This window comes from Trichomonas vaginalis, chromosome IV, assembly GCF_026262505.1.
Source record: "Trichomonas vaginalis G3 chromosome IV, whole genome shotgun sequence".
Classification (NCBI taxonomy): Eukaryota; Parabasalia; order Trichomonadida; family Trichomonadidae; genus Trichomonas; species Trichomonas vaginalis.
In genome coordinates this window covers 32,610,748-32,638,660 of record NC_067206.1, presented here as the reverse complement: position 1 = coordinate 32,638,660, position 27,913 = coordinate 32,610,748, and the positions used below count along the sequence as shown (strand labels likewise).

General features: G+C 36.1%; 21 protein-coding genes and 8 pseudogenes across 29 annotated transcripts, besides 9 other annotated features; 19 read left to right on the top strand and 10 right to left on the bottom strand.

Annotated features, from left to right (window-relative positions):
• Positions 1-18,128: part of a mobile genetic element that runs on past the window's edge.
• On the bottom strand, positions 224-986 carry TVAGG3_0209860 (annotated as a pseudogene). The gene has a single exon. A coding segment is annotated over exon 1 (763 nt).
• Positions 1,004-1,614, top strand: TVAGG3_0209850 (annotated as a pseudogene). Its single transcript has one exon. A coding segment is annotated over exon 1 (611 nt).
• Positions 2,325-3,831, top strand: TVAGG3_0209840 (annotated as a pseudogene). The gene has a single exon. A coding segment is annotated over exon 1 (1,507 nt).
• TVAGG3_0209830 lies at positions 3,958-4,347 on the top strand (annotated as a pseudogene). Its single transcript has one exon. A coding segment is annotated over exon 1 (390 nt).
• On the top strand, positions 5,016-5,500 carry TVAGG3_0209820 (annotated as a pseudogene). The gene has a single exon. A coding segment is annotated over exon 1 (485 nt).
• Positions 5,759-6,533, top strand: TVAGG3_0209810 (annotated as a pseudogene). The gene has a single exon. A coding segment is annotated over exon 1 (775 nt).
• Positions 6,672-6,780: a mobile genetic element.
• Positions 6,919-7,027: a mobile genetic element.
• Positions 7,168-7,276: a mobile genetic element.
• Positions 7,417-7,525: a mobile genetic element.
• Positions 7,891-7,952: a mobile genetic element.
• On the top strand, positions 8,247-9,075 carry TVAGG3_0209750 (annotated as a pseudogene). Its single transcript has one exon. A coding segment is annotated over exon 1 (829 nt).
• TVAGG3_0209740 (uncharacterized protein) lies at positions 9,510-10,019 on the bottom strand (the record flags this gene model as incomplete). The annotated part of the gene is made up of 1 exon (XM_051226608.1): positions 9,510-10,019. The coding sequence occupies one exon, from the start codon at positions 10,017-10,019 to the stop codon at positions 9,510-9,512; it is 510 nt and encodes a 169-aa protein (XP_051111594.1).
• TVAGG3_0209730 (organellar and viral DNA polymerase type B) lies at positions 10,109-10,363 on the top strand (the record flags this gene model as incomplete). Its single annotated transcript, XM_051226607.1, has 1 exon — positions 10,109-10,363. One exon carries the CDS (start codon positions 10,109-10,111, stop codon positions 10,361-10,363), a length of 255 nt encoding a protein of 84 aa, XP_051111593.1.
• TVAGG3_0209720 (organellar and viral DNA polymerase type B) lies at positions 10,404-11,466 on the top strand (the record flags this gene model as incomplete). Its single annotated transcript, XM_001296470.1, has 1 exon — positions 10,404-11,466. A coding segment is annotated over one exon (1,063 nt), but the record flags the coding sequence as incomplete, so codon positions are not given.
• TVAGG3_0209710 (organellar and viral DNA polymerase type B) lies at positions 11,520-13,391 on the top strand (the record flags this gene model as incomplete). Its single annotated transcript, XM_001296894.2, has 1 exon — positions 11,520-13,391. The coding sequence occupies one exon, from the start codon at positions 11,520-11,522 to the stop codon at positions 13,389-13,391; it is 1,872 nt and encodes a 623-aa protein (XP_001296895.2).
• Positions 13,473-14,330, bottom strand: TVAGG3_0209700 (uncharacterized protein; the record flags this gene model as incomplete). The annotated part of the gene is made up of 1 exon (XM_001296893.1): positions 13,473-14,330. One exon carries the CDS (start codon positions 14,328-14,330, stop codon positions 13,473-13,475), a length of 858 nt encoding a protein of 285 aa, XP_001296894.1.
• Positions 14,355-14,618, bottom strand: TVAGG3_0209690 (uncharacterized protein; the record flags this gene model as incomplete). Its single annotated transcript, XM_001296892.1, has 1 exon — positions 14,355-14,618. The coding sequence occupies one exon, from the start codon at positions 14,616-14,618 to the stop codon at positions 14,355-14,357; it is 264 nt and encodes an 87-aa protein (XP_001296893.1).
• On the top strand, positions 14,715-15,092 carry TVAGG3_0209680 (uncharacterized protein; the record flags this gene model as incomplete). The annotated part of the gene is made up of 1 exon (XM_001296891.2): positions 14,715-15,092. A coding segment is annotated over one exon (378 nt), but the record flags the coding sequence as incomplete, so codon positions are not given.
• Positions 15,120-16,694, top strand: TVAGG3_0209670 (uncharacterized protein; the record flags this gene model as incomplete). Its single annotated transcript, XM_051226606.1, has 1 exon — positions 15,120-16,694. One exon carries the CDS (start codon positions 15,120-15,122, stop codon positions 16,692-16,694), a length of 1,575 nt encoding a protein of 524 aa, XP_051111592.1.
• On the top strand, positions 16,724-17,182 carry TVAGG3_0209660 (uncharacterized protein; the record flags this gene model as incomplete). Its single annotated transcript, XM_051226605.1, has 1 exon — positions 16,724-17,182. The coding sequence occupies one exon, from the start codon at positions 16,724-16,726 to the stop codon at positions 17,180-17,182; it is 459 nt and encodes a 152-aa protein (XP_051111591.1).
• Positions 17,451-18,128: a terminal%2Cinverted (terminal inverted repeat of Maverick-1A transposon ID:TVAGG3_0209650).
• A 15-nt stretch (positions 18,129-18,143) lies between these two features.
• Positions 18,144-21,146: a mobile genetic element.
• TVAGG3_0209640 (uncharacterized protein) lies at positions 18,827-19,228 on the top strand (the record flags this gene model as incomplete). Its single annotated transcript, XM_051226604.1, has 1 exon — positions 18,827-19,228. The coding sequence occupies one exon, from the start codon at positions 18,827-18,829 to the stop codon at positions 19,226-19,228; it is 402 nt and encodes a 133-aa protein (XP_051111590.1).
• TVAGG3_0209630 (uncharacterized protein) lies at positions 19,248-19,412 on the top strand (the record flags this gene model as incomplete). Its single annotated transcript, XM_001301423.1, has 1 exon — positions 19,248-19,412. The coding sequence occupies one exon, from the start codon at positions 19,248-19,250 to the stop codon at positions 19,410-19,412; it is 165 nt and encodes a 54-aa protein (XP_001301424.1).
• Positions 19,792-20,016, top strand: TVAGG3_0209620 (phage tail repeat-like family; the record flags this gene model as incomplete). The annotated part of the gene is made up of 1 exon (XM_051226603.1): positions 19,792-20,016. One exon carries the CDS (start codon positions 19,792-19,794, stop codon positions 20,014-20,016), a length of 225 nt encoding a protein of 74 aa, XP_051111589.1.
• Positions 21,147-21,347: 201 nt separating the features above from the next.
• Positions 21,348-22,199, top strand: TVAGG3_0209600 (DNA/RNA polymerases family; the record flags this gene model as incomplete). The annotated part of the gene is made up of 1 exon (XM_051226602.1): positions 21,348-22,199. The coding sequence occupies one exon, from the start codon at positions 21,348-21,350 to the stop codon at positions 22,197-22,199; it is 852 nt and encodes a 283-aa protein (XP_051111588.1).
• Positions 22,200-22,231: 32 nt separating this feature from the next.
• Positions 22,232-22,489, top strand: TVAGG3_0209590 (uncharacterized protein; the record flags this gene model as incomplete). The annotated part of the gene is made up of 1 exon (XM_001286374.2): positions 22,232-22,489. One exon carries the CDS (start codon positions 22,232-22,234, stop codon positions 22,487-22,489), a length of 258 nt encoding a protein of 85 aa, XP_001286375.2.
• Positions 22,490-22,536: 47 nt separating this feature from the next.
• TVAGG3_0209580 (HNH endonuclease family) lies at positions 22,537-23,208 on the bottom strand (the record flags this gene model as incomplete). Its single annotated transcript, XM_001286373.2, has 1 exon — positions 22,537-23,208. The coding sequence occupies one exon, from the start codon at positions 23,206-23,208 to the stop codon at positions 22,537-22,539; it is 672 nt and encodes a 223-aa protein (XP_001286374.2).
• A 76-nt stretch (positions 23,209-23,284) lies between these two features.
• On the bottom strand, positions 23,285-23,824 carry TVAGG3_0209570 (uncharacterized protein; the record flags this gene model as incomplete). Its single annotated transcript, XM_051226601.1, has 1 exon — positions 23,285-23,824. One exon carries the CDS (start codon positions 23,822-23,824, stop codon positions 23,285-23,287), a length of 540 nt encoding a protein of 179 aa, XP_051111587.1.
• Positions 23,825-23,847: 23 nt separating this feature from the next.
• TVAGG3_0209560 (uncharacterized protein) lies at positions 23,848-24,132 on the bottom strand (the record flags this gene model as incomplete). Its single annotated transcript, XM_051226600.1, has 1 exon — positions 23,848-24,132. One exon carries the CDS (start codon positions 24,130-24,132, stop codon positions 23,848-23,850), a length of 285 nt encoding a protein of 94 aa, XP_051111586.1.
• Positions 24,133-24,801: 669 nt separating this feature from the next.
• TVAGG3_0209550 (uncharacterized protein) lies at positions 24,802-25,386 on the top strand (the record flags this gene model as incomplete). Its single annotated transcript, XM_051226599.1, has 1 exon — positions 24,802-25,386. One exon carries the CDS (start codon positions 24,802-24,804, stop codon positions 25,384-25,386), a length of 585 nt encoding a protein of 194 aa, XP_051111585.1.
• Positions 25,387-25,414: 28 nt separating this feature from the next.
• Positions 25,415-25,582, bottom strand: TVAGG3_0209540 (uncharacterized protein; the record flags this gene model as incomplete). The annotated part of the gene is made up of 1 exon (XM_051226598.1): positions 25,415-25,582. One exon carries the CDS (start codon positions 25,580-25,582, stop codon positions 25,415-25,417), a length of 168 nt encoding a protein of 55 aa, XP_051111584.1.
• Positions 25,583-25,846: 264 nt separating this feature from the next.
• Positions 25,847-27,913: part of a mobile genetic element that runs on past the window's edge.
• TVAGG3_0209530 (protein of unknown function, DUF4106 family) lies at positions 26,083-26,778 on the bottom strand (the record flags this gene model as incomplete). The annotated part of the gene is made up of 1 exon (XM_051226597.1): positions 26,083-26,778. One exon carries the CDS (start codon positions 26,776-26,778, stop codon positions 26,083-26,085), a length of 696 nt encoding a protein of 231 aa, XP_051111583.1.
• On the top strand, positions 26,993-27,457 carry TVAGG3_0209520 (uncharacterized protein; the record flags this gene model as incomplete). The annotated part of the gene is made up of 1 exon (XM_051226596.1): positions 26,993-27,457. A coding segment is annotated over one exon (465 nt), but the record flags the coding sequence as incomplete, so codon positions are not given.
• Positions 27,471-27,889, bottom strand: TVAGG3_0209510 (annotated as a pseudogene). The gene has a single exon. A coding segment is annotated over exon 1 (419 nt).

Sequence of the window (27,913 nt, the reverse complement as noted above, 5' to 3'; positions counted from 1 at the left end):
GCGCCGTCAGTCAAAAAATTTCAAGTTAGCAATTTGTAATATCTGTCCAAAACTTCTTCAACAGTATCGAACTCATCTTTATAATGCAAACCTAATCTTATTGACTTGGTGCAGTTTTCACTAACACAATATTTTTCTGTTCTCTTGACTGACATAACTAACTCATTTGTTTCATCAAACAGCAACAACCAAAGTTCATGACCTAATACATAACATTCATACTTTATATTTTTAGCTCTGAGTTCTCTTGTAAGCTGTGCATTTAATATTTTCTAAAAAGTCAACTTCAACAGTCATTCGCACTGGTGCCTTCAGTTCTACAGGCTCTCCTTGAAAGTCAACAAGTCTGAATTGCATGTCTTTCAAATTATGAGGACTAATGCGAACCCATTTACCTAAATGAGTTGCTATGACAGGAACGTTTGGAATGAACATTGAATTGACTGCATAACAGAAAGACTTATATTCTACTGAACCTTTACTATTAACTCCTGAAATACCTGTGACATTAGCTATTTTAGACTCAATGTACAAACAATTGCCATAACATACGTATGGAACAGATTTCATCTCAATCGTTTTGTCAACACTTTTCAAAGGAAATGTCATATGGTATGCTCCCAGAAGCAATTGAACTCTATGACTCATTCGTGTTATCTTAAACTTTTCGCATAACTGAACTTCAATGTTCCCTCAGAAGAGAGTTCGACATCTATGTTGTCAATAGTTTCTTCATTTATGAGAGTATCTATGACTCCAGCAATTTTATCTATTCTATACCCAGCTCTGTTAGGAAATGTTATAACACTTCTTTTGTCATCTATTTCAATCTCTATGAAATCTGTTTCATCTGTTATGACAAAAGTTGCGATAGTATTGAAGTCAACAACTCTGAAAGCAAGCGCTTCATTCTGAAGACCTAAGTTTGTTTGTAGCTTTACTGTCCCGTATTCGTTTGGGTCTGTACTTTGCAAATAGAACAACATTTTATTCTCATTAAAATATGACTATTGCTGCATATGCGTATGAAACAAATGAAGCAAGAAGAGCACATGAACTAGTAAACGAAAACTCAACTTTAACATTGGAAGGCAATTTTAGTCATTGACGATGGAAAAACTAAAAAAGTCATTGATTTCGATACTTTTAACACTTATGACCCATTCATTACAACAAGTAAAGTTCCTATCATAAATGATGGAACGGTGCAATATATAAATTCTACAGTAGATGCCTCATTAGTGAAAGTATTAAATGTTCTCATTGAATTGTTAAAGAGCTTTCGATTTGACGACAACATTAAATGCCTAAAGAATTTAGTCATGAATGAGAAACAAATTCTCGGCGTTGCTGGTAGCAGTAATGATGTACACCTTATGACATTAGAATATTATAACGAACATAAAGATGAACTGAAAGGAGAGAAGGGTGACACGGACTCAAGGACCACAAGGACACAAGGAATACAAGGAATACAAGGACCTCAAGGCGAAAACGGTTTGGATGGTGAAGATGGAAAGGATGGAAAAACTGCTAAATCATGGATATGGAACCTTATAAATACTGGTTTAACAGCTGCTTCATATGGAGTTCTTCAATACCAAATCGGAAAGATATGGGCAGTACTTGGTGAAGAAGTTTTAGATGACGTTAAAAATGCTTTGAACTTCATTTCAAATGGTTCGGATACTATTAAAACTTTATCTGGTTGGATGCAAGAAACAAGGAGTCAAATAGATACTGTAAGACGTATAGCAAACAATGCACGTACGGGATTGGATACTTTACGAGAAGCACAAAATACACTAAAGGAAGCAAATGATATTCTTGGCTCAGTATCAGACATGCATGAAGATTGGCTTAAAGGTATTGACAAATCTTTAAAAAATCACAGTCAGTCTATTGCTGACTACAAGAAAAGTATAGATTTTTTACATAGTGCTATGGACGTACATGATGGAAGCATAAGGAACTTACTTAATGCTAACAATAACTTACCAGGAACTATTAAAGCATTTATAAAGTCCTTTGTAAAACCTGGTGCTCTAACATTTAGGTCTTTGAGAGCAAGAGCATTGAAGTCAAGAGATGCAGAAACTCCAACAGAACCTACAGAAGGAACTGAAACAACAGAAACTCCAGAAGAACCACCAAAACCAACAGCTAATGAAATATTGTTCGAATATTTTCCAAGGTACTCTGTTCTCATTGCATACATTCAAGAAATACTTAAGAAAGCAGACTTGACTTTAGGAGATGATGAAAGTTCTGTATATCTTTCGTTCCAGTTTCAAATAGCAGAACTTTTGAGACAGATATGCTTAATGTATGACAACATCTCTAATTTCGCAAGATATGATGACGACCATGACCCCGAACACGGTGAAGAAGAAGTTTTACAAACATCCATTAAGACAGGAAAGTTTTAACTCAAAGTCTCATTATTGACACCAAAGATGGCGAAGTGGACGTTCTTCAAGAGCTGAAGAAAAAATACTTCTGAAGGAGGTGGTGGTAGGCATGAACTTGAAATAAATGAGATAGAGAGAAATTAGCCGAAAAAGCAGATAAAAACCATGTTCATTATATAAGTTCAGACGAACAGATTATAACGGACTACCATGGATATTTAACACAGATGAACAAATAAGCACTGAAGATGTTAATGAAGAAGATATAAATACATTCGTGCTGAAGGTTATGACATACGCTGTACTGTACAGTATGACACAGGTAAAGCACCAGAAGCATTTGGTTATAACAATGAAATTTATGCTTCATACTTCTTTGTTAACGGTGTATTAGTTGAACCAAGATTTACTTTGAGAGTTAAGGCAAAAATAACTTTTGAAGATGCTATTAAAAGTAAAGCTGACAAAGATGAACTTGACGCAACGAACAAAGTTTTGAAATCTCATAAACACAATATCTCCGATATAAATGAACTTCAAGCTACATTAAATAGTAAAGCTGACAAGAACCATACACATGAATCCTTCACTACTGTTAGAGCAGACGACATAATATTGAACTATACCCTTGGTTCAAGTGCACCTTTAGAGAATCCAAGTACAAGCGTAAAAATAATCTAAACTCCTTAAATAGTAAATGTATGAACATTGAAGGTCATGTCAGAAACTTTGAAACATATAACTACCAGCAATGTTAGATAAGAAAGCAGATAAAGAACATACACATAACTCCTTCTCAACTGTTGCTATAGAAAGTATTGAAGGAACGGTTGGTGGAACTGGTGGGGATGCATTATATTATAAACCTCCTAACTTTCCACAAGGTTTAACATCGAATGAAAAAATAACAACGAAGAAAGAAATTAGCTGTAAAAATGTTTATGTCATGGATGATGAAAATAATGTTAAATTCACTGCTCAAGATTTATATGATAAGAAAGCCGACAAGAACCATACACATAAATCCTTCACTACTGTTAGAGCAGACGACATAATATTGAACTATGATTTGGGTTCAAATGCACCTTTAGAGAATCCGAGTACAAGCGTAAAAGATACTCTTAACAATTTAGATAACAGTTGCAGGAATATCGAAGATCATGCCAGAAACTTTGAAGCATATGAACTACCAACAATGTTAGATAAGAAAGCAGACAAAACTTATGTAGATGAAAATTATGCAAAGAAGTCGGAAGTAAATGCTGCGGTTAATGGAAAAGCTGATAAAGAGCACGTGCATGAAGAATTTCAAACAATCAGGATTAAAGAAATTAATGCATACATTGAAGAAGTAACAAAAACGGGAAGAGACGGTACACCTTTAGTTGAACAAAAATTTATCCTCCTACTTTTCCTAATGGTTTAATAACAAACAATATAAATATGTATGATGGCAAAGGATTTATAAATGTTAAACATGAACTTCAAACAATGAAGACTCAGATTTCTTGAAACCATATATCCTATAGGCTCTATTTATACGTCAATGAATTCAACAAATCCGGCAAGTGTTTTAGGTTTTGGTACGTGGCAGCAGATTGTAGATAAATTCTTATACTGTGCTAACTCTTCAAAGCAAACAGGAGGTTCGAAGAAAATTAAAGAAGCAAACTTACCTGCGCACACTCATACAGGAACGACAAACTTTTCTGGCGACCATAGCCACTCATTAAGAGACCACCCATTATACAACTCAGACTATAAAGCTGGCAATGACGTTTTATTCTCCATCTTATAACAATTCAGCAAAAAAGACTTTTCGACCAACTGAACCAGGAGGAAATCATGTCCATACTTTCACAACAAATCCAACAGGCTCGGGGGAAGATTATATGCCACCATTTATGACTGTATTCGCATGTACCGCGTTCAATGAACGCGCTTGAGCCTAGACCCTTTGGGTCAAGGCTTACCGTCTTGAATAAAATCTTTAACTTTACATAAATGAGCTTGAAAGAAGTATTCGAACAACATCCATGGAGGTCATTTAAGAAGTTCAATGAAGCTGCAAAGAGTTGGGGATTTACTAACAGAGCTGAAGTGAAAAAGTTCTTTGACAAAAATGTTGTACATCAAACAAAAGTAAACCCTTACGACTACTTTTTACCAATTTACTCCAACGCTCCTGACGCATACCAATTTGACACTCTCGTTCAGAGTAAGAAAGGAAGAAAGCCACCATTCCTCATCTTCATTAATGTTAACACTCGCAAAGCATATGCATATCCAATGAAAAATAAAGGAACTCGTGAAGTGTTAAGAGTTTTGCAGACGTTCGTGGCAGAACATCATCCCACTTCATTAACTTCAGACCAGGATTCAGCATACCTCAGCAATGAAATCACAGATTTTCTCATTAAGCATAACATAACTCACTACACTACTGAAGACCATAACCATAACATACTCGGCATCATAAACCGCTTCATAAGAACGCTCAGAGATTTAAACCAAGAGCGAGACTTTACCGAAGAAACAATGAAACATTTTCTCGAAGTATATAATTCCTCAACACATTCTACAACAGGACATACACCAAATTCAATGACACAACAACAAGAAGAAAAGTATATACAAAAGAAACGAAGCCAAACACAAAATATCAGAAATTCAACACAATTTACCCTCATTCCTGGTACAAAAGTTCGTGTAGTTCTTGACGACAAACCGTTGACAAAGAAACATTTAAGGTTAAGTAGAAACTATTATATCGTAGACTCTACGCAAGGTAATGGATATCTTATAAAAGCTGCTGACGACTCTATTGCGTTTTACCCTCGTCATAAATTAGTTGAAAGTAGTAATGGCAAACTTCTGAAACCATTGACGAAGCAAAGCGAGGAGTGGTTATTGAAATACTTGGCTATAACATAAACGATGACACTTATAAAGTAAGATATGAAGGAGGCGTTGAAGATGTTATACCATCTAAGAACTTGAGAGAGTCGAAGCCAACACATCTGGGACCATTAGAGCGGGAGTACTGGAAAGACAAAAATATGCCAGAAAGAATAAGAAAATTCTTCTAAACTTTTTCATTAGATGCAAATCAGACAAAAATAAATTTAGGTGAAGTGGTGAAATCTCACCTGTTTTTTCACCCTCGTGAATTTTCATGAATTTCCTTAAGATAGAAAAAATAAAGTTAGTTTTATTTTTATTTATTTTTTTTATTTTGTATAAAAGATATGATTTCAACAATCCGCACAACAACAATTCAAGCTGCGAACGGCGGGACTCTGTCCACAACTACAGCACCAAACTCGTTAGTCATGAATCCTACGTCAATGTTGGAAGATGAAAAGCTTTATTCCTTCTTCATATACTTTGAAACAGAAATCCAGAAGATAAAGCAAGAACTTTTAACAAGTAATTTAGACTGTAGTGCGAAAGATGAAACAAATGAACAGTATCTTTATGAAATGGAGGACCTCATCGACCATTTGCCTAAACTACCTGAAATTCAGCAGCAAAAACTAACTATTCCTGAATTCGACGAAATTGAAGTCAAAGCAACTGACTCAGTAGAAATTAAGAAATTCATACGTAAAGTAAATTATGAATTCCTTGGTTTTCATTGCAACCATAAAGTTATGGACAAAGATTGCGACATGGTTTATAAAAATATTTCTGACCTTTACAAATCCGAAGAATTTAAGACATACGATAACTTTGTTTCATTAGTTGCAAAATGTGTTTGGGAAATAAGAGATAAAGATAGAAGAGGCAAAGTATGGAACGAACAAATAAGACCCGCTATGTTTGAGATGAAGAGAGCAATTGACGCTTTAGTTGTTTAGCTGTAATGTTTCAATGTATAACGCAAAAACGATGCCGCAATGTTCAAAATGTAAAGCAGCAATAAGAAAATATAACTACTCAGTCAAAGAGATAGAAAGAATGCGAAACGACTATGCAGACTTAAAGAAAGAAGCAGAAAAGCCAGCAGAAGATAAAATGGATATGTTGACATTTCTTAATAAAAACTATCCAACAGCAGAAGATTTCCTTCTGTCTGACGTCAAGAAGAAATATTCTTATATACGAAAAAAAGAGATCTGACATTGTGTCAGATCTCAGTAAAAGTGACATTTACATGTCAAAAAAATAGAATGAGTTTAAGTAATTAAAATTGAGGGTGAGAGTAGTATTGTATGAAATAATATCTCTCACCCTCCAATTCATCCTATGGCGCCGAAAAAATTTTGGTGAAATGCGACCACATTTCACCAAAATTTCTCGGCGCCATATAGAGAACTAGAGCCTGTGAGGTACTGATACTATCCATGTACCTCGCAGGCTCTAGTTCCAAGCCAAAATGGCTAAAATTGCCCGCAATTGTTCACATTGCGGGCAATTTTTAGCCATTTTGGCTGGGAATTGGAGGTGAGAGTAGTATTGTATGAAATAATATCTCTCCCCTCCAATTCATCCTATGGCGCCGAAAAAATTTTGGTGAAATGCGACCACATTTCACCAAAATTTCTCGGCGCCATATAGAGAACTAGAGCCTGTGAGGTACTGATACTATCCATGTACCTCGCAGGCTCTAGTTCAAAGCCAAAATGGCTAAAAATTGCCCGCAATTGTTCACATTGCGGGCAATTTTTAGCCATTTTGGCTGGGAATTGGAGGTGAGAGTAGTATTGTATGAAATAATATCTCTCACCCTCCAATTCATCCTATGGCGCCGAAAAAATTTTGGTGAAATGCGACCACATTTCACCAAAATTTCTCGGCGCCATATAGAGAACTAGAGCCTGTGAGGTACTGATACTATCCATGTACCTCGCAGGCTCTAGTTCCAAGCCAAAATGGCTAAAAATTGCCCGCAATTGTTCACATTGCGGGCAATTTTTAGCCATTTTGGCTGGGAATTGGAGGGTGAAGTAGTATTGTATGAAATAATATCTCTCACCCTCCAATTCATCCTATGGCGCCGAAAAAATTTTGGTGAAATGCGACCACATTTCACCAAAATTTCTCGGCGCCATATAGAGAACTAGAGCCTGTGAGGTACTGATACTATCCATGTACCTCGCAGGCTCTAGTTCCAAGCCAAAATGGCTAAAATTGGCCCGCAATTGTTCACATTGCGGCAATTTTTAGCCATTTTGGCTGGGAATTGGAGGGTGAGAGTAGTATTGTATAAATAATATCTCTCACCCTCCAATTCATCCTATGGCGCCGAAAAAATTTGGTGAAATGCGACCACATTTCACCAAAATTTCTCGGCGGCCATATAGAGAACTAGAGCCTGTGAGGTACTGATACTATCCATGTATCGCAGGCTCTAGTTCCAACCAAAATGGCTAAAAATTGCCCGCAATTGTTCACATTCCCATCTTTTGTTGGTAAGACGAAGAATATGAAATAAATTATGAAGAAGATAATGATGAATAAAATATCACTTTTTATATTTTTGACACGTAAAGGTGTCACTTTTCTGTCAAACTGTTTTTATCGTTTTCGTATATAACAATATAAAGAGACTTTCGGCATGATTAAAACATTCAATGTACTAAAAGAAGAAATAGAAGCTACGAAATTGTTTAGGATTTCAAATATACATCGTACAATTCATGTAAAACGCTTGTGAAAAAAGAGGTGAAAAAACATGTGAAAAAAGAGGTGAAAAAAGAGGTGAAATCTCACCTCTTCACCTAAATTATATTTTTGCTGAAAAATGACCAAATTTCATGAATTTTCATAAAAGATAAAAATAAAGTTAGTTTTATTTTTATTTATTTTTTTATTTTGTATGTAAAGACAGTAATGTCAACATCAGAGAACACAACAACAGTTATAGTCCATGAAGCTATAAATGAAGAATACGAGTACATACAGTATAACAAACAGTTACGTCTCATTCGTTCAGTCAAAGACATATGTACCAAATGCAAAGAGTATAATGAATGCTCTTCGTTCTACAAAGCAAGCATATCATTGGTTTGAAAACCAACAGACAAAAGAACTCTTAGAAGAATTTTCTCATATGATTGCTTCCCTCGGAAAACTGAGGGAAGAGATTCCATACGAAAATCGCAAGAATTTGGCTCCTGGTTTGAAAGGTTATTATGTTCATAGACTTTTAGTAAATGCTGTAGCAATGTGGACTTCACCTCGTTATGCTTGTTATATTTTCATGATGTTAGATGAATTATATAAAGCAGAACGTGGAGAGTTGGAAAAGAAACTTCAAGCAAAAGATGAAGTCATTGAATCCAAAGACAAAAGCATACAGAAAAGAATACCGCGTTCAGTACCAAAAGGAAAGGAAAAGAGTTATAAGTATATGATATATACTGAAGAGTTGGAGAAAGAAGAAGATAAAGATATGGTTATGTTACATTTAGTCAGAAGAAACAACAAGAGCTTTTATGACTTAGCTAAGATATATAAATCTGACAGAAACTGGTTCTATCGTGAAAACTTACCGATTTCAATGACACCGAATGAACAAATAAAGGAAATTGTCAAAAATACTCTTCCTCAAACACACTATGACATCAAAGGTTGTACAATACTTACATTCAAAGAAGACTTAACATTACTGAAGGAAAAAATAACAGAATATTTCGATAACTTCAAAGAGGAAGAATGAAAAAAAATCTCGTCGGGTGCCACATTAGGACCATAGTGGAGAAAACCATGATAAAAACAAAACACTCCGTCAAGTTTATTTTGTTTTTACCATTTAATTGTTTCCATAAACGCTCCATGTCGATCATAATCGACGAAGAGAGAATCGTCTGATCGTCAAGTTTATTTTGTTTTTACCATTTAATTGTTTCCATAAACGCTCCATGTCGATCATAATCGACGAAGAGAGAATCGTCTGATCGTCAAGTTTATTAGTTAACGGGAGGGTTAGATATATTCCATCACAACTGAAAACATTCGTGAAAACATTAACGTAAACATTTGTTTCCAGGACTGTTGTCAAAATGTCATGTTGTCATCATTTTTAAAAGAAGTTAATTAACCTGGTGACATGGTGACGTGGTGACACCATCAGTTATTCAAAAATAAATTTTCTTATAAAGCTTCAGGGTCAATTTCTTCAACCATTTCACTTCCTTCGTCAATGTCAATAGAAGCTTCTTCAACCTTTGGTAAGAATTTCTGTATAACATCTTTGTTCGTTATTGTCTTCAGAGATGAAGGATAATATTTCACATTTGTTTCACCTGGAGGGCTCTTTGAGTCCATCTCGGCGCAAGGCGCCTTCTTATATTCTTTCTGTTCGGAAAGATTTAAAGCAATACTGAAGAAGTCAATGTTAGAGTTCTTTATGACAGTATAGTGTGTATCTTTGACATTCACGAAGAAACTCTTTTGTTTCAAAACTACTGCTAACTCTTGTGAAGTATAACGTTTGCGGTCAATGACGATAGCTAATGGTCTGACATACTGACCAAACTTAGATTCTTTCACAAACTTCTTGTTAAAGATAACATTAACATTTGAAGCACCATTGAACTCATTCTTGATGGCAGTAGCGAGAGCATTGTATGAAAAGAACTTGCAATCTTGCATGTGTTTCATTAAAATAAAAATATTAAATTATTTTGAAAAATAACTTAAAAAATCTAATCTAATTTTTTCAAAAAATATTTTTTTATTTCCTACTAAAGATGTATCGGAAGTTGTCTAAGTTAGAACACTCGGAAATAAAACAACTTCTTACAGAAGCTAACATAGATGTTGCAATTCATTACGCGACAAACAAAAAAGCACTCGCTGACATCCTCAATGACTATAATGGTGCAATAAGTTATGATAGAATTCATGAGTTCATAAAGCCGCAACGCGGCGAGGACGAAGTCCATGCAAGAGCATTTCCTTTAAATGACGTTGCTATTGACTTATATCATAGACGTGCACTATGACTTCTTCTTGACAAACATAAAGAATCTTACCGAAATAAAGATGTATGATTTAACAGAATATGAAGGCTTAACGATGTCAGATGTAAAGAAAGGAAAGCCAAAAAAGAGACCATATAGAGATGAAAGCACACTGACAAATGACCAGAAAGCCATTTTGGAAGCTCTTAAGCAAACAGGAAACCCAGCACTTATAGAAAGCTTTTGGAAAGATAATGGTGAAAAGAAGTTTTATAAGAAGAGAAGCGGTCAGTTCTGGAAGTATCTTTGCACATTACCTATAAATCTTGAGCGCTACCAAATCTTCAATGAACTTAACAAAAGAACTGCAGCACTTATGACAGAAGACAATTGTTTCGTTTATGCTTGCATTCAGGCTGGAGTAGATGGAGAGACTATTGACCACATGAGAGAAGTCATTCGTGTTAGAGACTTTCCTCAAAGTAAAGTACAAGAAATTTCTGATGCAACAGGTATAGCATTTAATGTTACCATTGGTTACTTCAATGACTCAAGACATAATGAAATAAAGAGATATATACCAAAAGAATGTGAAACTGTTCGAACTATTGACTTACTTCTTGTTGAAGACCACTACATGCTAAATGAAAGATTACCAATGACAACATATTTCATTCGCAACTATATAGAAATCTTGAAGGAGTGTGGTGGAATGAACATTGAGAAACAGATGAAGATTTATACAAAGAGAGAGAACAAATATATTGTTCGTTATGATAGAACAACACCGTTATGGGATGTTATGAAAACATTGTGGGAGTGCAAATATTTCGAACCTATTTCTTATGGAGAACTTTTCACATATACGACTGACTTATATAAACAGAACCTTGCACCATTTAAAGATTTGACATATGCTCCAAAGTATTGTGTACAACTGAAGAAGAAAGCCGAGTCAAAAGAAGTAAATAAAGCTAAATGTAAGTTCATTCCTGAGCACGTTTTCTTTGCTGACTTTGAGTGCAGTACCGATGGCTTTCATAAAGCTTTTAACATTTGTTATGACGGTGAAGATGGTTCAGTGAGTGAAAGCATTTGGGGTCAGAACTGTGCAACAGAATTTTTGGAACGACTTCCTGACAAGAGTTTAATATATTTCCAGAACCTCAGTTATGATATAAACTTCATCTTAAGACACATGACAGAAGTGAAAGGAACTCCCATCATTAAAGGTTCACGAACAATGCAAATAACTGGCTTATATAAAGGAAGGGCAATTATTATAAAAGACTCTTACAGTGTTATAAATAAGAAGCTTAAACTATTTCCTGCTATGTTTAACTTACAAACAGGACCGAAAGAAGTATTTCCATACAACTACTACAGCAGTGTTTTGTTAGCAAATGACAACAGAACTGGTGTCATTTCTGAAGCGTGTAAGTTTATCCAGGATGCGGATACATTCATGAAAAACATAGATTCCATCAAAGGTTGCAGAATAGATGAGAGCCACTTCGACTTAGAAAAGTATAGCACATTTTATTGCAAACAAGATGTAAGAATTTTAAGAGAAGGTTTTGTTAAGTTCCGCAATGACATATTGAAAGAATTTGATTTAAACGTTTATGACTACGTTAGTATTTGTTCTATTGCTAACAAATTATTTGAGAACAGAGTGTACTTCCCGAATGGAAATTTATATGACCTCTCAAATAAACCAAGAGAATTTATTTCACGCTGTATTCAAGGTGGAAGATGTATGCTGTCAGATAACATTAAACAAAAGAGTAAAGAGAAACTCATTGCTGATTTCGACGCTGTTTCATTATATCCATCAGCTATAGCAAGACTTTATACTTTAGAAGGTATTCCAAAGGTTATGAAGAAAGAAATGTTAAGCACAGAGTATCTCATGAGACATTTATTCGATGACGACCAAAAGGAACCCATTGGTGAAAAGTTTATGTCTGGCTTCTTTGTTCTCATTAAGATAACAGAGATTGGAATACATAGACACTTTCCTTTAATAGTTTGTGACCCTGAACTAAATCCAGAACTTAACGTTCCCAGAAGTTCAAACACTTGCTGTTTAATGTATGTTGACCATATAACATTACAAGACCTCATAAAATATCAAAGTGTCAAATGTGAAGTGTTGCAAGGATACTATTACGATGGAAACAGAGATATTAGAATAAGAGATGAAGTAAAGAAGTTGTTTGAGTTAAGGTTAAAGTATAAGAAAGAAGGAAATCCTTTGCAAGAAAATATAAAGCTCATTCTGAACAGTATTTATGGCAAAACTATTCTATCTCCTATTGAGTCAAAAATAACCATAGTAAATGACAAAGATGCTATAAGATATGCCATCAGAAACTACAACCATATAGTGAAGTTCGAAGGTTTGGATGGTTCAGATAAAACTATTTTCAAGCTAACGAAAAGCATTTGCAGACACTTTAACTTCTGTCCACTTGGTGTTAATATCTTATCTATGTCGAAGAGAATAATGTGTGAAGTATTCTGTACTGCTGAAGATATGGGTCTTCAAATATTTTACCAGGACTGTGATAGCATGCATATTTTCAATGAAGACATACCAAAGCTTGCAGCAGAGTTTAAGAAGAGATACGGTAGAGAACTTATAGGAAAGAACCTTGGTCAATTTCATTCTGACTTCGCAGAAATAACACCTGGAAAACAAAGTTTAGCATACAAGTCAACATTTTGTGGAAAGAAGACCTACATAGACTTACTCACTAACGATTTAAATGAAGTTGCATTTCATGCACGTTGTAAAGGTGTAAAACAAGACGTCCTTGATTTAACAGCAAATGAAATGTTTCCTGAAGCTATACAATGCTATTACAATGAAGATAAGAACATTCACATACCTGTTGGAACATATGACAAAGACTCTGAGTTCAGTTTAATGAAACTTTACAAAGCACTTTATGACGGTCAAGAGATTGGATTTGACTTATGTAAGTCTTCTAGTCCTTGCTTTGCTGAAAAGTTTAACTTCTCAATAACGACTAAAACAAGCTTTATTCGTAAGTTGAAGTTCTGAGGTCATTTATTTTTGTCAGCAATGAGGTCATTCGTGATAAAAATAAGCCGCTAGCGGCAAGGGCGAAGCCCATGAGGTCATTTACAATACAGCAATTGTAGAATTTAAGAGTTGTGCTTCAATGTAGAGACAATCTTTCCCATCTGGAGGTAAGAACATTGGGCAGTTATGGTCATGAGTGGAGAACATGTCTATCCAAAACTCACGATTGAAGCCAGTTAATTTATAGTATTTAGGGTTAGGATGTGGTGAAGTTCTTGTATGACCAATGAACTCATTTTCAACTCCCTTACTTAAGTTTGAATATAATATAGCTTGCTTTCTATCCCAAATGCCTGGAAATCTAATTTCGGAAAAATCATTTTTCCTCGGAAGCATTGCATCATAATTGAAAACATTTTTGAAGTCTTCATTGGGTTCAGAGATTTGAAATCTTATACGTAATGGATTTTCTTTCTTTTTAGCTACTTCATTGAATGGTGAGAATACAATGAATTGACAGTCATGAGTTCCATCTTCATTTGGTACAAACTCGTAATGAAAAGATATTAATCTTTCTACAATTCCTTCTTCTTTCAGTTCTGCAAGAAAATCACCTAAAGGTTTTAATTTTTCTAAATCCATGTTAAACTTCTTTTGAAAATTTTCGTAAAATGTAATTATACAGTCTTCTAACGTCGTACTATCTTTAAAGTATTTGTATATGTGAATGTTTTGGGCGCTTAAAGACTGTTCGTCATTTTCTATCTCGACTTGAAGTATAAAGTCAACCTTTCTGAAAGCACGTGTTATATACATAGATGTTATGCCAATGTACTTCTCTTCATTTATGTTCACAATCCAGTCTGTTGGAAACTTAAACGTTACTCTGTTCCCCTTTATTTTGACGTCAGGGTTTTCACTACTGAACGCAACAGATAAAGGTATTTGTCTATACATTTAGTTCCGATAAAAATAACACATTTACTCTTTCTTTGCTTCAGCTTCTTCTCTAGCTTTTGCTTCAGCTTCTTCTCTAGCTTTCTTCGCCAGCAAACGTGGGTTCTTTTGTCTTCCAGCAGCTAATGCAGCAAGTTGTTTTTCACTAAGTTTTCTCTTTGGTCTCTCTGGCTTTTGTTCTTGTTTTTGTTCCTTCAGTTCGGATAAAATTTGCTCACGAATTTCTTTCTTCAATGCTTCAACATCTATGACCCCTTGGGTCTTGTCCGTAGGGTTTGTCTGAGTCATTTGACTGCAGAGAAAAAACAAAATTAAAACTTTAACCGATGTAAAATGAGCTTGTCAAAATCAGAGCGAGAGTCTATTATATTAAATGACGCAAGAGGAATACAACATCCTTTCTATTACGTAAGTCAGAGTAAAGATGGTAAAATATACGTAAGAAAAAGAAAGGTTCCATTAGCGAATGCAGAAAGCGACAGTATTAAGGTGCATGGCACCGAGGGCGAAGCCCATGTTAAGCCTTCTATTCAAACTGAAAAGTCAATAGAACCAGAAGAAAAGAAGCCAGATGTACTTTCAATAACGAACCAAGAGCTTATTGCAAAGTTCGTGAATTTCATTGAAAAACAAACCGAGTCAAAGAATCCTGACCCGCCAGTGAAAGAAGTTGAGACAAAAGAGAATGTACAGTTCATTGAAAATGTCAAGAAACAACTTCCACCACGAATGCCAAGAAGAAGAGTGAGAATAATGAAGTAAATAGATATTTTTATCTGAAGTAAATACATGCAGAACGAACAGCTAAACGAATTTACTCCAGCAGAGCATATTCATCAGATTCGCTCATATTTCGATATCATAGACAATGCAGTTCAAATTGGTGACACTAATAGAAAATATTCTGACGCAAAGATTCCATCACAACCTGGAACTGCTAAAGATAACACATGGGTAACATTCAATCTCTCACCTCCTGGTGAAAATATGTTGGACCTTTACAATACATTCATTACGTATAAAATGGAAGGTCAATTTATTGCAGATAAAGAAATTGGTTCAGGTTCCAATAAAACAAACCCACCAGGATTTTGGATTGGTTTCGATGACGCTTTCTATGCAGTTGCTGGATATCAAATCCTTGCAAATGGTCGTATCGTATATTCTCAAGACAACGCAAGAGAAGAAGCATATATAACTTCAAACTCACAAACTACCGAACAAATAAAGAAAGTAGATGTTTTCTCAAAGACTCGACATGAAGATGTATGGAGTCATTCGGGAACATGCAGAACAGGACAAATTGTTAGTGGTCCAATTACAGCAGGAAAATCATTTGATTTTAAGCTTCGTTTAAGAATTCCTGTTAGAAGATTCCTTCCATTAGAAGCTATTCGATTTATTCCAGCTTTTTCAGGAAACATTCAGCTTAAAGTAAAGTTCAGTAGCGACGCCTTACAATGCACATCTATATCTGTAAATGATATCATTGCTTTCAATCCAACTCTTAAAGTTGCATTTGCTTCAGATTCAAATCCACCGACAAATAAATTTGTTCCATGGAATGAACCATTCACTATGATAACGAAGTCAGTAGAAGCTAGTGGAACAGTTACTATTACAACTGTAACCCAGCAACTATTTCGAATAAAGATGGATTTTAATGAATGTTTTATTCATCCAAAGTCATTCTCTTTAGACCCTAACATTTATACAGAACTTGTAGAACATTATACAAACGAGGCTTTATGTTTTCCTGTTAAAGTTATGGATTGGATTCCTATGGACGGTTCATTCTCAAAGAATACAGATAGTTCAAGTGCAACATTTACAGCAGCTTATACGCCTATTAATGTTAAAAGTATTTGGGCACTATTTAGAAAGAAAGACAACTATTATGCTAATTTTGAGAACCCTAAGTTTAAATATCTTCAGCTTTCCATGGGAGCTTATGGAAATATGCCTGCAGAACCCGAAAAATCATATGGACCTGTATTTTATGAAATGGTTGCGAACGCCTGCAATACAAACAATGATATGATAGGATTTAATGAAGATGTTATGAGGTCATTGGTGGATGATGGTAGTGTGGAACAGAAATGGGATAGCTATGACAACACACATTTCTTATGTGGTTTTCCAACAGAAGTGGACTTTTGCTTCCAGCAAGGTCAAACATCTACTGCTCCAATAACATACAAATTGTCTGTTAAAGGACCTATTGAACTAGCAACTGAAAATGTACCAAAGCCACTTATTGGATTTATGAGGGATTGTTGCTTTGCCATTCAGGTGCGTGCTAATGGCATCCCCATAATAAGATTAGATGACTATAACTTAGCTACGGACGACAGTGAGGAATAAAGGATGAACGTTTATTTTAAAGCTTATAAATGAGTTCTTCATCAAGCTCTCGTGAACCTTCACCATCTATGAAACAAACTTTACCAAACGATTATGGAGCACCTATTGAATATTTCTTACGAGCTGCACAATGGCAAAGAGCAGTCTCACCAAGGTTAGGTGTTCCACCAGCTCCTGTCAAAAATAGCATTTGGTCAAGTCCTTATATAAGATATGGTCTCCCACTAGGTTTGCTAGCTACAGCAGGAGCAGTTATGATGTTGAAAAGAAATAAAGCAAATGTTGTAAATAATACTGAAGTAGCTGAAGTTAAACAAACTCCAAAACCAACGTCAAAACCAACGCCTTCACAAACAACACCTTCAATGACTCCTGAACCTATGGAAGTACAAACTCCTGTTCAAAAGTCAACTCCTAAACCGACTCCAACATTTAAACCAGAACCTACTCCTCAAATAAATCATAAAACTCCTGCGTTTCCTTACTGAAAAAATAACGTTATTTTTATTTAATATTAAAATTTTTATTTGATTGAAATGACAAATAAAGTCACTGAAGCAATGAAACAAAAGTTTTTGGTAGAATACATTAAATCAGGAACTATTCCAGAAGGTTTTTACATTCATACTATGAAGGATGGTAGAGTTCAGTTTAGAAAGATAAAGCAACCATTAGATAAAGAAGGAATTTTGAGAAAGATTAAACTTCATGAGGACAACATTGCTGAACTTAAGAAGAAGTTAGAAGAGTTGGAGAAAGGAAGAGAGTTATAAAGCAATGAATTCAACAGGGTGAAAAACCGGGTGAAAAAAGAGGTGAGATTTCACCACTTCACCTAAATTTATTTTTGTGCTATGTTTTCATACGTGTGAGGGTGGTGATATCATTAATTTTTATATAAATGACGAAAACTATTGAGATAACAAACTACAACGGTCATGAGTTCAAGAATTTGTTCTTCGTTCCTCGTGAAAATACATTCTATCAGATACGAGGGAGAAAGGGTAAAGTTAGTTTGAGCGTTTATGAAGGAATGAAGAATGGAAAGTTTATACAAGCATACGATACAAACGGTAAACGTGTTTCATTAGCTTTGTCAAAACTTACTAACATTTATTTTGACAGTGACTTTGACTCTGACGATTGGCGCGACAGCAGCAATACTGAAGAATATGAACTATTGTGTGAAGCACAGCAATGGGAAGAGTTGCAATACTTTTGTAAGTGAGAACGTTTATTTTTTACAGTAGTGAAGTCGTTTGTGAAAACGTTAGTGAGGTGAAGTGGTTGACGGCTTTATAAATATTTAAGGTTAAATTGGTGTTTGTGTTTGTGTTGTAAAATATACGTTAACGGTTTTGTAAAATGTCAAATTCACATATAATGTGTAAGGAGGCGCGCAGTGCCTCAGTACACAATATATGTATACTAACTGCGTTTAGGTATTTCTATTTTTACTTTGTCACCTTTCTGAAGTTTGAAGCCCGGCATTCTTTCTTGTTTGTCTCTTTTGACTAAATTATTAAATATATAGTCTTTCTCTAAGTCAGGGTTGTTTTTCATTTCTTCGGGGGAGTGGTTTCCCAAACCTTTTTGTTTACGGTTATTGTAAATATTTAAAACTTGTCTCATCTTTGCCATGGAGAAGTGTCTATATTTGTCGTCATATGACATTTCATTTGCTTCACCACCTTGTGGTTGGTTTAAGTCTCTTAACATTTTTATACATCCGTCAATGACACCAAGAGCAGAATGGTTTTGGTCGACAATGAAATATTGGTTTACATTTTTTGAACGCAGATAGTTTTTTACATCATCTGATTTGAAAGAACTTTCACAGTCAGATGTCAGTTTTGTTGGATGGTATTTGTCAACGAATATTGTCAAAGCTGCTAAGATATCTAAAATAGCTTTGGACTGTAATGATATGGCTTCACAGTATCTTGTGTTTTGACCAACATATATTAACCAGTATGGTGGCCCATCTGTTCTAACTCTCGGAATGTTTTCCAAGATATCCATAAACCAAGCATTTGGTGTTGAACTAAAGATTTTTATCATGAGTGCTTTCTTTGTCGCTTTAGAAACATAGGGGTCCTTGTTTGGATTCGTCATTTTTTACCCTGTAAGAAATGGGTTTATTTGGCGCATTAGCAGGAGTTGCATCCAGATTTTTACCCGCAGTGGGAACAATAGCCAGAGGTGCATTTGGAATTGGAAGGAAGATTTTGAGTACATTAGGTATACTTAAAGAGAAAGCACAACCTATTATACAAACTGTACAGAAAGGTTGGGATGTAGCACGAGATGCAACAAATCTTATTCCAAATCCTGAAACAAGAGGAAAAGTTCAAGGATGGATGGACAATGTAGGAAGACAAGCAGGAAACTATTATAACAAAGCAAATGACTACTATAACCAAGCAGGACACTATATGGACCAAGGTGAAAGATTCTTTAACAGAGGATATAACTATGCACAACAATGGGTAAGCAATAACCAACCGCAACCACCTCAAACTTGGGAAATGTAAGGTTTTTTATTGAGATGAAATGAACAATGCAGCATTGAGACAAATGAGTTCAAGATGGATTTGTCGGCTTCCAGCATTTAAACCGATACCATATAGTCAGGCTCAGCATGTGAAACTGAATGATATTATTAAAGGAACCATCCCACCTCCACAACAACAACCAGTTGAAAACAAACCAAACTAAAATTTTTTACTGAGATGAAATGACCGAAGAAGTTGAAACGGTAGATTTGACACCACAAACAAAAAGTTCAGAACCATTGTCAAAACCTGTCAAAGAACTTACAGATGAAGAGAAAAATTCAATAATAGAAAGTGCCAGGTCTGGAAATACAAACCCTAACTATAAAGTCACTTTTCATAGAAATGGAACGGCTAGTATCTCAAAAAAGAAACAGACTCTCACAAATAAAATATTGAAGTCTGAAGGAGCTTTCGAGACAACAGATGGAAAAGTTTACTTCACTGACCAACAGTTCATTATAGAACATCTCATTGACTTAGAGTCGAAATATTCTAAACTTTACAACAAACACAAAAAGTTGAAAGGAAAACAAAAACAAATGGCATATGATATTTATGAAGATGTTGACGACACAACTGTTCCTGCAAGTGAAGTAAAGTCAGAGGAACCGAAAAGTGACGAAAAACCGATAGAAGAAGAAAAACCAAAAACTGAAGATAAACCAAAACCAAAGTTTAGTTTCCAAACTAAACCAAGTCAACCTTCATTAGCTGGTATGGGTTGGCGTCAAAGACTTATGGCAGCAGGCGGTTATGTAAAGTAAAGAAAAAAATATTTTTTATTTTTATAAAAATGCCCCCATATAGAATGGATAGAAAGTCTGCTAGAATAAAAGCAGAGTTACAAAGATATGGTTGGAGAGTTTCGAAGAATTTTAAATATAGGAAGGGAAGACCCATAAAAGTCTATGACAAATTGTCTGGTCTTCGCTACGAAATGGATTTGGAAACAGCACGTGCCAATTATCCAAACAGACTAGAGAGGTTAGAAGAAGAACGTCTTATGGACATGCCTTTCGATGTTAGTGAACCTCAAGTTGAAGGACACGACGGCTTTGCCAGATTCTACTGGAAACATGACGAACAATTGCATCCTTTGAGAAGGAAAAAAGGAAAAGGTGAAGACGCACATGCTCCCATGGAAAGAACAAGATATGCATATGAAAAGTATCGTGAAGTTAGAAGTCAAATTACATCTGGTCGAACCTTTACAGTAAACTTTGACGAAGGAAAGAACAAAGAAGGCTTCATGGGAGTACTTGCTGCAATTCAAGACGGAAATAAGAAAGGACACAATCTCAGATTGACCATAACAGATTTGGATGGTCACATTTACTATGCACATGGCAATGAACAAACAGCCGCAAAACTTCTTGACGCTTTCAAGACTACAAAGAGAGAACAAATGGTTGACTCCGACTCAGACATTTTGAATGCAATTGAAGGAATTGCAAGTGTCAAGTTCGAATGGTACCAACCTAACCCTCAAGCAGTCAGACAACATGCTGGATACTTCCCGTTCATAAATAAGTCTGACATTGACTTGACAAGGTATGGAATTTACAATTCAATTGAAACAATTGTCAACGAACCTTGCATTCTTACATGTCTCAGGAACTCTGGTCTTGTTACAGATGAGAAGATGAAGTATCTTGAGTCATGTGTGAAGACAAGGTACATTCTCAGAGGTCAATTGGCAAAAATTGCACCGTTGGCAAATGTCAATATCCGAGTCAACATACCTACAGCTAAAGGTTCTTCACATGACGACTATGTTGTTGACAAAGACTTACCATGGTTGAAGATTGTAATTGTCCACAACCACTTCATGTTGAACGAAAGTCTTACAAACCCATTCTTTGGTAAAAGTAAGTGCAACATTGTCAGAGCTGTAAACATTCTTTTCGAGAAAGGTTTGTTGGAACCAATTCCAGATGACAAGCTGACAGAAACTTTTGTACCAAAAGACGAAACAAACTTTTCATTGTTAGCAAGACCAAAAGTTGTTCCAGACAAAGTTCTAGTACAAAAGAAGTACACAGTTCCACAAGGAGTTGGTATGTTCGGATACCAACCTGAACCAGAAGAACTTCCAATGAGGTTGCAAGAACTTCAAGATGCTATAAACAAACTTCCATTGAGACATCCAATTGACGTCAAATTGTATTGGAGAGCATCTGAGTTAGGTCAGAAGGTTTTATATGAAACAGGTTGCTTCGACGATGTTTATGAGATAACAGGAGAAGTTTCTCAGAAGATAAGAGACTCACTTGAATTTCCACAAACTGGACCAATTGGTTGCGACAAGTTCGACTCAGATGAAAAGATATACTATGTCGACCTTAACGCTGCATACATGAGGTTTGTCCAATATATTCCGACTGGAATTCCAAACGAAGATGGTGAGTTCCCGGGAAGGAACTATACAGTTGGAAAAGTCATACAACAACTGTATGATATTAGGAAAGCTTCAAACCCCAAACTTGCAATGACACTCAAATTGCTTATGAATTCGACATGGGGATATTCCATTAAGAAACCTCAAGAGATGAAGAGTAAACATTATGAGAAGGTCGACAACTTTGTTGAAAGGTTTTCTCCTTTTGTTTTGAAGTACGAATTCACTCAAGGTCAAAGTGGCTTAGTAACCACATTAAAACCTATTGTCGAACATTGGTCTTACCCTCAGTTCGCAAAGGCAGTCCTTGACGAGTACAACAAATTCTTCTCCGAAGTCAAATCGAAAGTCAAGGTTTACTATGAGAACATTGACGCACTCATGACGAACGAAGAAGGCTATAACAAACTCATTGAAATGGGTTTAGTCGGTGAAAAGATGGGCTGTTTTAAGCTAGATAAGGTATTTTCCGAAGTTCATGTAATATCGAAAAGGAAATATTGGGGCATACTTGAAGATGGCACAGAAATAAAACATTGCATGAAGTAAAAACGTTTTTCAAAAAAGTGACATTTTTTTTAATGGCGTACATCCCTGAGCGCTTCGTCCAGTTCAACCAAATGTTGGTCTCGGACCCAGGCAAGAGATATTCCAGGCTCGAACTCAACCGTCTCTTCAAAGAATGGATTGAAGACTACAGAGGAGACGAGTGGTTGACAATTGAATTTGCTCGGGCTTGGAATTGCTACAGAAGGGTCTTAGACGTGGACCCAAGACTCACGTACAGAGGTTGGGATGTGGTCTTTACATTCCAAAATTGGTACCAATACCAAAAATAAAAACTTAAATTTACTTGGGGTTTCCCCCTAAAATAATTTTTTTACTCTTAGAACCACTCGAGGTTCTCCTTATGGTTGTTGAGCTTGTCACCGTCAATGTGTCTGACCTTCGTCTTCTTGTCTGGATTTGGAACCCATTGAATTGCGACAAGCTTGCCCATGGAGATTGAACCGCGATTCCGAAGGTTAAGGTTCAAGTGTCCCAAGTTGTTGAGGACTGGGGTAAGAACCTTGCCTGTCTCCTTGTTGCGGATTTGGTATGGGTAGGGTTGGGGAATTTCGTAAGCGTCATCGGCAACAAGGGTTGCCCAAACTTCCTCTTCTTCGTGTTTCTCTTCTTCTTCTTCCTCGACAATTCCTTCTTCAATTTGGTACTCACGAAGTACGGTGTTGCATGTTCTGTCCTTTCCGAGTACCTTCCAGATGGCGTCTATCTCTTCGAAGAAACGGTAGATGAGTCTGGCAAGGTCTCGGTTCTCTCTCTCGTAATTGCGCAACGATTCTGAGAAATCGTTCAGGACTTTCTCATTGGAAGCTTGGTTCATGAGGACATCGGCTTTGAGATTGGTCATCTCTGTCATAAGACTACTTTGGAGAGTCTTAATGGTGTTTGTCAGATGAGCTTTCAAATTCATAATTTGAAGTTGAACTGGCCGCTTGTCTGGCAACCTTGAAAGGACATCTTCCATTGAGTTTGGCTTCGGTGCTTGTTCGGACATCGAAAAAATGAAGTGGTTTGAGAATGACGGTTTTACTTCAAAAAGCTGGTTATGACAGTTAAGTCATACAACAAGTTTAAGATAATATCTTGCTCTTCTTCTGAACGTTTGTTGTCTCTTCCGATAAAGTTTCGAACATGAGAACCAAAAAACGTTTTTTGAGGAACCGAAAGAGTTCAGGCAAATTTTCATATTCTGGATATGTTGGGAGCAGTTCAAAACATCTGAGCTGACTTTCGGACAAAATTGGGACAATGTCAGAAAATTCAGCTTTGGTCGGACTGCTTGAAGGTAAGTCCCTTACATGTAAGTAGCTCTGGTAAAGTCTTCTCATTTCTGCTAACTTTTGGAGTATAGCTTCGTAGTTTAGAAGTTTCAATTTTAATTGTCTTATTCCACTCTTTACTTCTAAACGGTAAGTATCCATGAGGTCAAGAGTAGCTTTGGTAGCTTTAAGTGGAGCTATCTGTTCCTTGACTTCTGCAATTTTGGTTGCAATTGTGGTTTGAGCTCCTTCAAGTTCGCCGTCTATGTCGTTCTCAACGCCTTCAACCATGGCTTGAAACTCTTCATCGGTCCATTGAGATTGGTGTGGGACGAATTTAACTTGCTTCATTCAAAAAATGAAAAAAAATGTTTTTACTCTAAACGTGCCATATAGATGGCTATAAGTGCTTTGTTATATGACTTCTTCTTCACATGAGTCTTTGGCAACTTGAGAGTTCTTGTTGGAGTTGGGTCTGGAATTTCAATTCTCTCTCGAGCGCAACAACAGATGTCAGAATAACATTCCCCACTGTCTTTCTTGCCACCATAAACTGTGTATTGACCAAACTTGCATTTACAGGAAGACCGGTCAATACAAGGTTCACAGTTGAAATAGTTGTACTCATACCTGGTGAGTACGAGTGTGAGTAAAAACATAAAAAAGTGAGTTAAAATGAGATGTTTACTGAACTGGCTGAATGTCGCCTTCTGTAGTTATAAAGAATGGTTGACCAGAGAAGTGAAGGAGAGACTGAATTGCCAATTTCATATGGGGTATGGGGTTCTCCTTGTTTGGTATTTTTATCCAAGGACGTTTGTTTAGGAACTTAACAAGAGCTTCTCTTTTGGCGTCCTTTATGCCATCGTAGGCTGTCCCGTCTGGTATTTGAATTGGAATTCCAGTCGAAGTCTCGAGCTGAAGTGTAGACCTTCCAGAAATAGTGATGAACTTGACCTTGGGCTTCATTACCTTGCGCAAGTAGTCTTTTACGCAGTCGTTAATTTCAATTAGGTAAATTGCCTCGTCAAGTCTTTCTTGCATTCCAAGTTCTTCCATCCGACAGGAAAATATTTTCCCGACAAAGGGAAAAATTTTTCCCGACGACAGGAAGAACTCTTCCAGTTGTCCGTCCGTAAACCATTCAAATTTTCGAAAATTGAGAACTTTTTGGTCGAACTTCAGAAAAAGTTTTTCCTTCCGACAGAAAAAGTTTTTCCTTCCGACAGAAAAAGTTTTTCCTTCCGACAGAAAAAGTTTTTCCTTCCGACAGAAAAAGTTCTTCCATCCGACAGGAAAAATTTTTCCTTCCGACAGGACACAAACGGATGACTGACGTTCCTCTTCCTGAATGCCTTCCAAAGCCAGAAGAACCGAAAGCTGCAGAACCACAACAGTCTCCTCAGCAACCTCAGTTCCAGCAAGTACCTCCGAATTACTACCAATTTCCACCTCAAGGTTACTACCCACCACAAGGCTTCCCGAACTACCCTCCTCAGCCTATGCCTTACTTCCCCAACCCTTGGTTGTTCCAGCAAGCTCCACCTCAGCAATTCCAATTCCAATCTCAATCGAAGAGAGACCAAGACTTCGAAGAAGGTCTGAACCGCTTACGCAAAGAGTATGCTACAGCTCCAATGGAAGACGACAGGCTTTCAGTCTCTTCCCTCAAATCGACCGATTCGACTCGTACCACAGATTCGGTTCGTGACCGTGAAGACTACCTCAAGCAGTCTGAGAGACTCTTCATCCTACAACCATTTACAGTTGGAGCTCTCAAGAACATGCGCAATTACGAAGGTCAGACACCAGCTGGAGACCGCAAAACAGGCGTACTCGCAAGAGCCGTCCAGCTCGTCAAAACAAAGACGGAGATAGTCGACTTCATACTTGCAGCTTGCCCTTACAAGTAAAAAAATAAACAATTACGAATTAAACTTTTTACTCTTTCTTTTCTGAGTTGTTTAGAGCTGGTTTCTCTTGTAGAAACCTTTCGTACTCTTCCATGGTCATGTAATTGCGAATTTGGTACGCAATTCCAGGTTCGTTGTTTTTGAACCTGATGTATGTAACGCTTCCATCCTCCTCAGGGAAGTAAGCTGCTAACATCTGACCAAGTTTTCTCGGTGACTCGGAGCTCATAAAAATGTCACTTTTTAAACGTTAAGTTTTTAGTCTTAATTTACCCTTTGTTTGTCAAGGTAGTATTGGAGTGCAATTTCTCCAAATTCTCTGTGTCGGAGTTCTTCAGCATTTTCCAAGGTGTACCTGGAGAACTCAAAGAAGTTGTCAAGAACATACTGCCATGCTGCTCTTCTGAGTTCGTCGGTATTTTGGAAGTGTTGCACCTTCGAGTCTTCGGACATGAAAAAAATGACACTTTTTCTATTAAACCGTTTTGGCATTTCTCATGAGTGAGTATAGTTCTGCCGAACCATTGGAAGAGAAGAAGTACCCTTGCTGGCAAAAGACAAAAATAGTTGCCTTAGTTGTCATTGCAATTGTACTCGTAATTGAATTCATTGTACTTCTCTTCACGTACATAAAACTCAGCAATGGTATTTGCTTTAAGAAGCTACCATCTTACTAAGACTAAACACTTAGATTTTTCAAGCTTGACTTTTTACAATTTGAACTTTGTTTGCGTAGATATGAATTCTGAAAGAAGTATGAGGGTCTTGTATGACTTTATACTTCTCCCAGAGTTCATGTCTGTCAAACTTACCTGCCATGGACTCTTTCATAAGTTCCATGAAATCGTCTTCGGACAATCCGGGGAAAAGTATTATGTCAGTAAATATTCTTTTAACATCCTTACTTAAACTCTTTGCTGTCTGTACACATATTACGACTGAGATGTTAAAGTGTCTGAGCTTCTTAAGAATTCGACACATATCTTGTTCTCTATTCTTTAACAAAGGATGAGAGGCGAAATCATCTAAGATAAGAAGACACCTATGAGGGTAAGTCTTCCAATCGTAAGATTGCAATTTCTTAGAAATGTATTCTATCTCTTTCTGTTTGTTTCTGAAGTGTTTCTTCTCTAATATTCTCTGCATTTCCTCATTTGGGTCTTTAAACTTAGAATTTATATACTCATTTATAGCATTGTACTTCAAAACCCTTCTTTGGTACTTCTTTATCCAATCTAACAACTCAGTATCCTTTATACATACTAACTTAGACTTCTTTATAATATCTTTGAACGAATTGACGGTTTGGTCAAATTGACCAGAAGTCGAACAAATAACAACTAACTCATAGAATGGGTTCTTCTCATCTAGTTCTTGTTGTTGTGCAGCCATTTTAAGATAAGTGAAAGTCTTACCCGACCCAGGTGGTGCAATTAGACCTGTTATACCATTCTGAGCAAATAAGAACTTGTCATGTATAGGCTTTATCTGAGCATTTTCTAACTTCCTCTTGTTCTTGTTTAAAACATTCTCAAATTTCTTGTCAATGTCAGCAAATTTTTTTCTAACATATTTTTAGAAAATTAAAATTTTTATCTTTTAGAAAAAGTCTAGCGATTTCGCTATCTATATTCGAGACAAGCTTTTTGACAGCAAAACATCTGTAGACCATAAAATCTTACATAGTGTCAACAAGAAAGGTGAATTTGTTCTAAAGTTCTGTTTCTGGGAATATGACAAGAACCATAAAACATTACAAAGAGCAGTCTTAAAATTTGTCAATGACAGACTTGTTGACAGAGATGACGCCGATTGGAAAGATGAAGTCCAACAAAAGTTCTTAGAGTGCAAAGAAGACACATGCGCTGTTCTTGAAGATGAAATAGAAAACAGAATAGATGAGCTATTAAAGGACAAAGAACTTTTACATAGATATGGTTCTGAGAAATTTGACATATCTCCACCAGAAAAGAAGAAGAAAGAAAAGAAGAAGAAAGAAAAGAAAGAGAAAAAAGAAGAAGAGAAGAATGAACCTGAACCAGTTCCAGAGAAAAAGAAATTTGACATGTAAAATATAAAATTTTTAAGAACATTTCTGGGTCAATGTCAATGTTCTCTTCCTCTTTAGGAGTAAACACTGGCTTAGACTCTAAAATCTTTTTACCCAATTTACCTTGAACTTCTACAACTTTAGACTCATAATATTCATAGTCGTCTGTTTTTTTGGTTCATAAGGTATAACAAGTTTGTATGCTTTGCCTTCTTTAAGGTTTGAGAACCTTCTGTCAAAACTTTCTTTGACTGTTAACAAACCTTCTATGTCTAAGTCTTCAAATTTCGCACCATTTTTAGTCACAACAGCAAACTTAACTGGTTCGATGTTCCAAACTTTGCTGAATGAAGACTTTTCAAAATGGTAGAAGTAAACATTCAAATATGTGAATGGGTCTAGTTCTTCTTTAAGTCCTGACATGTACTTGTTTACTGAAATATATTTCGTCATCTTTTCTATCGGATAAAAAAATAT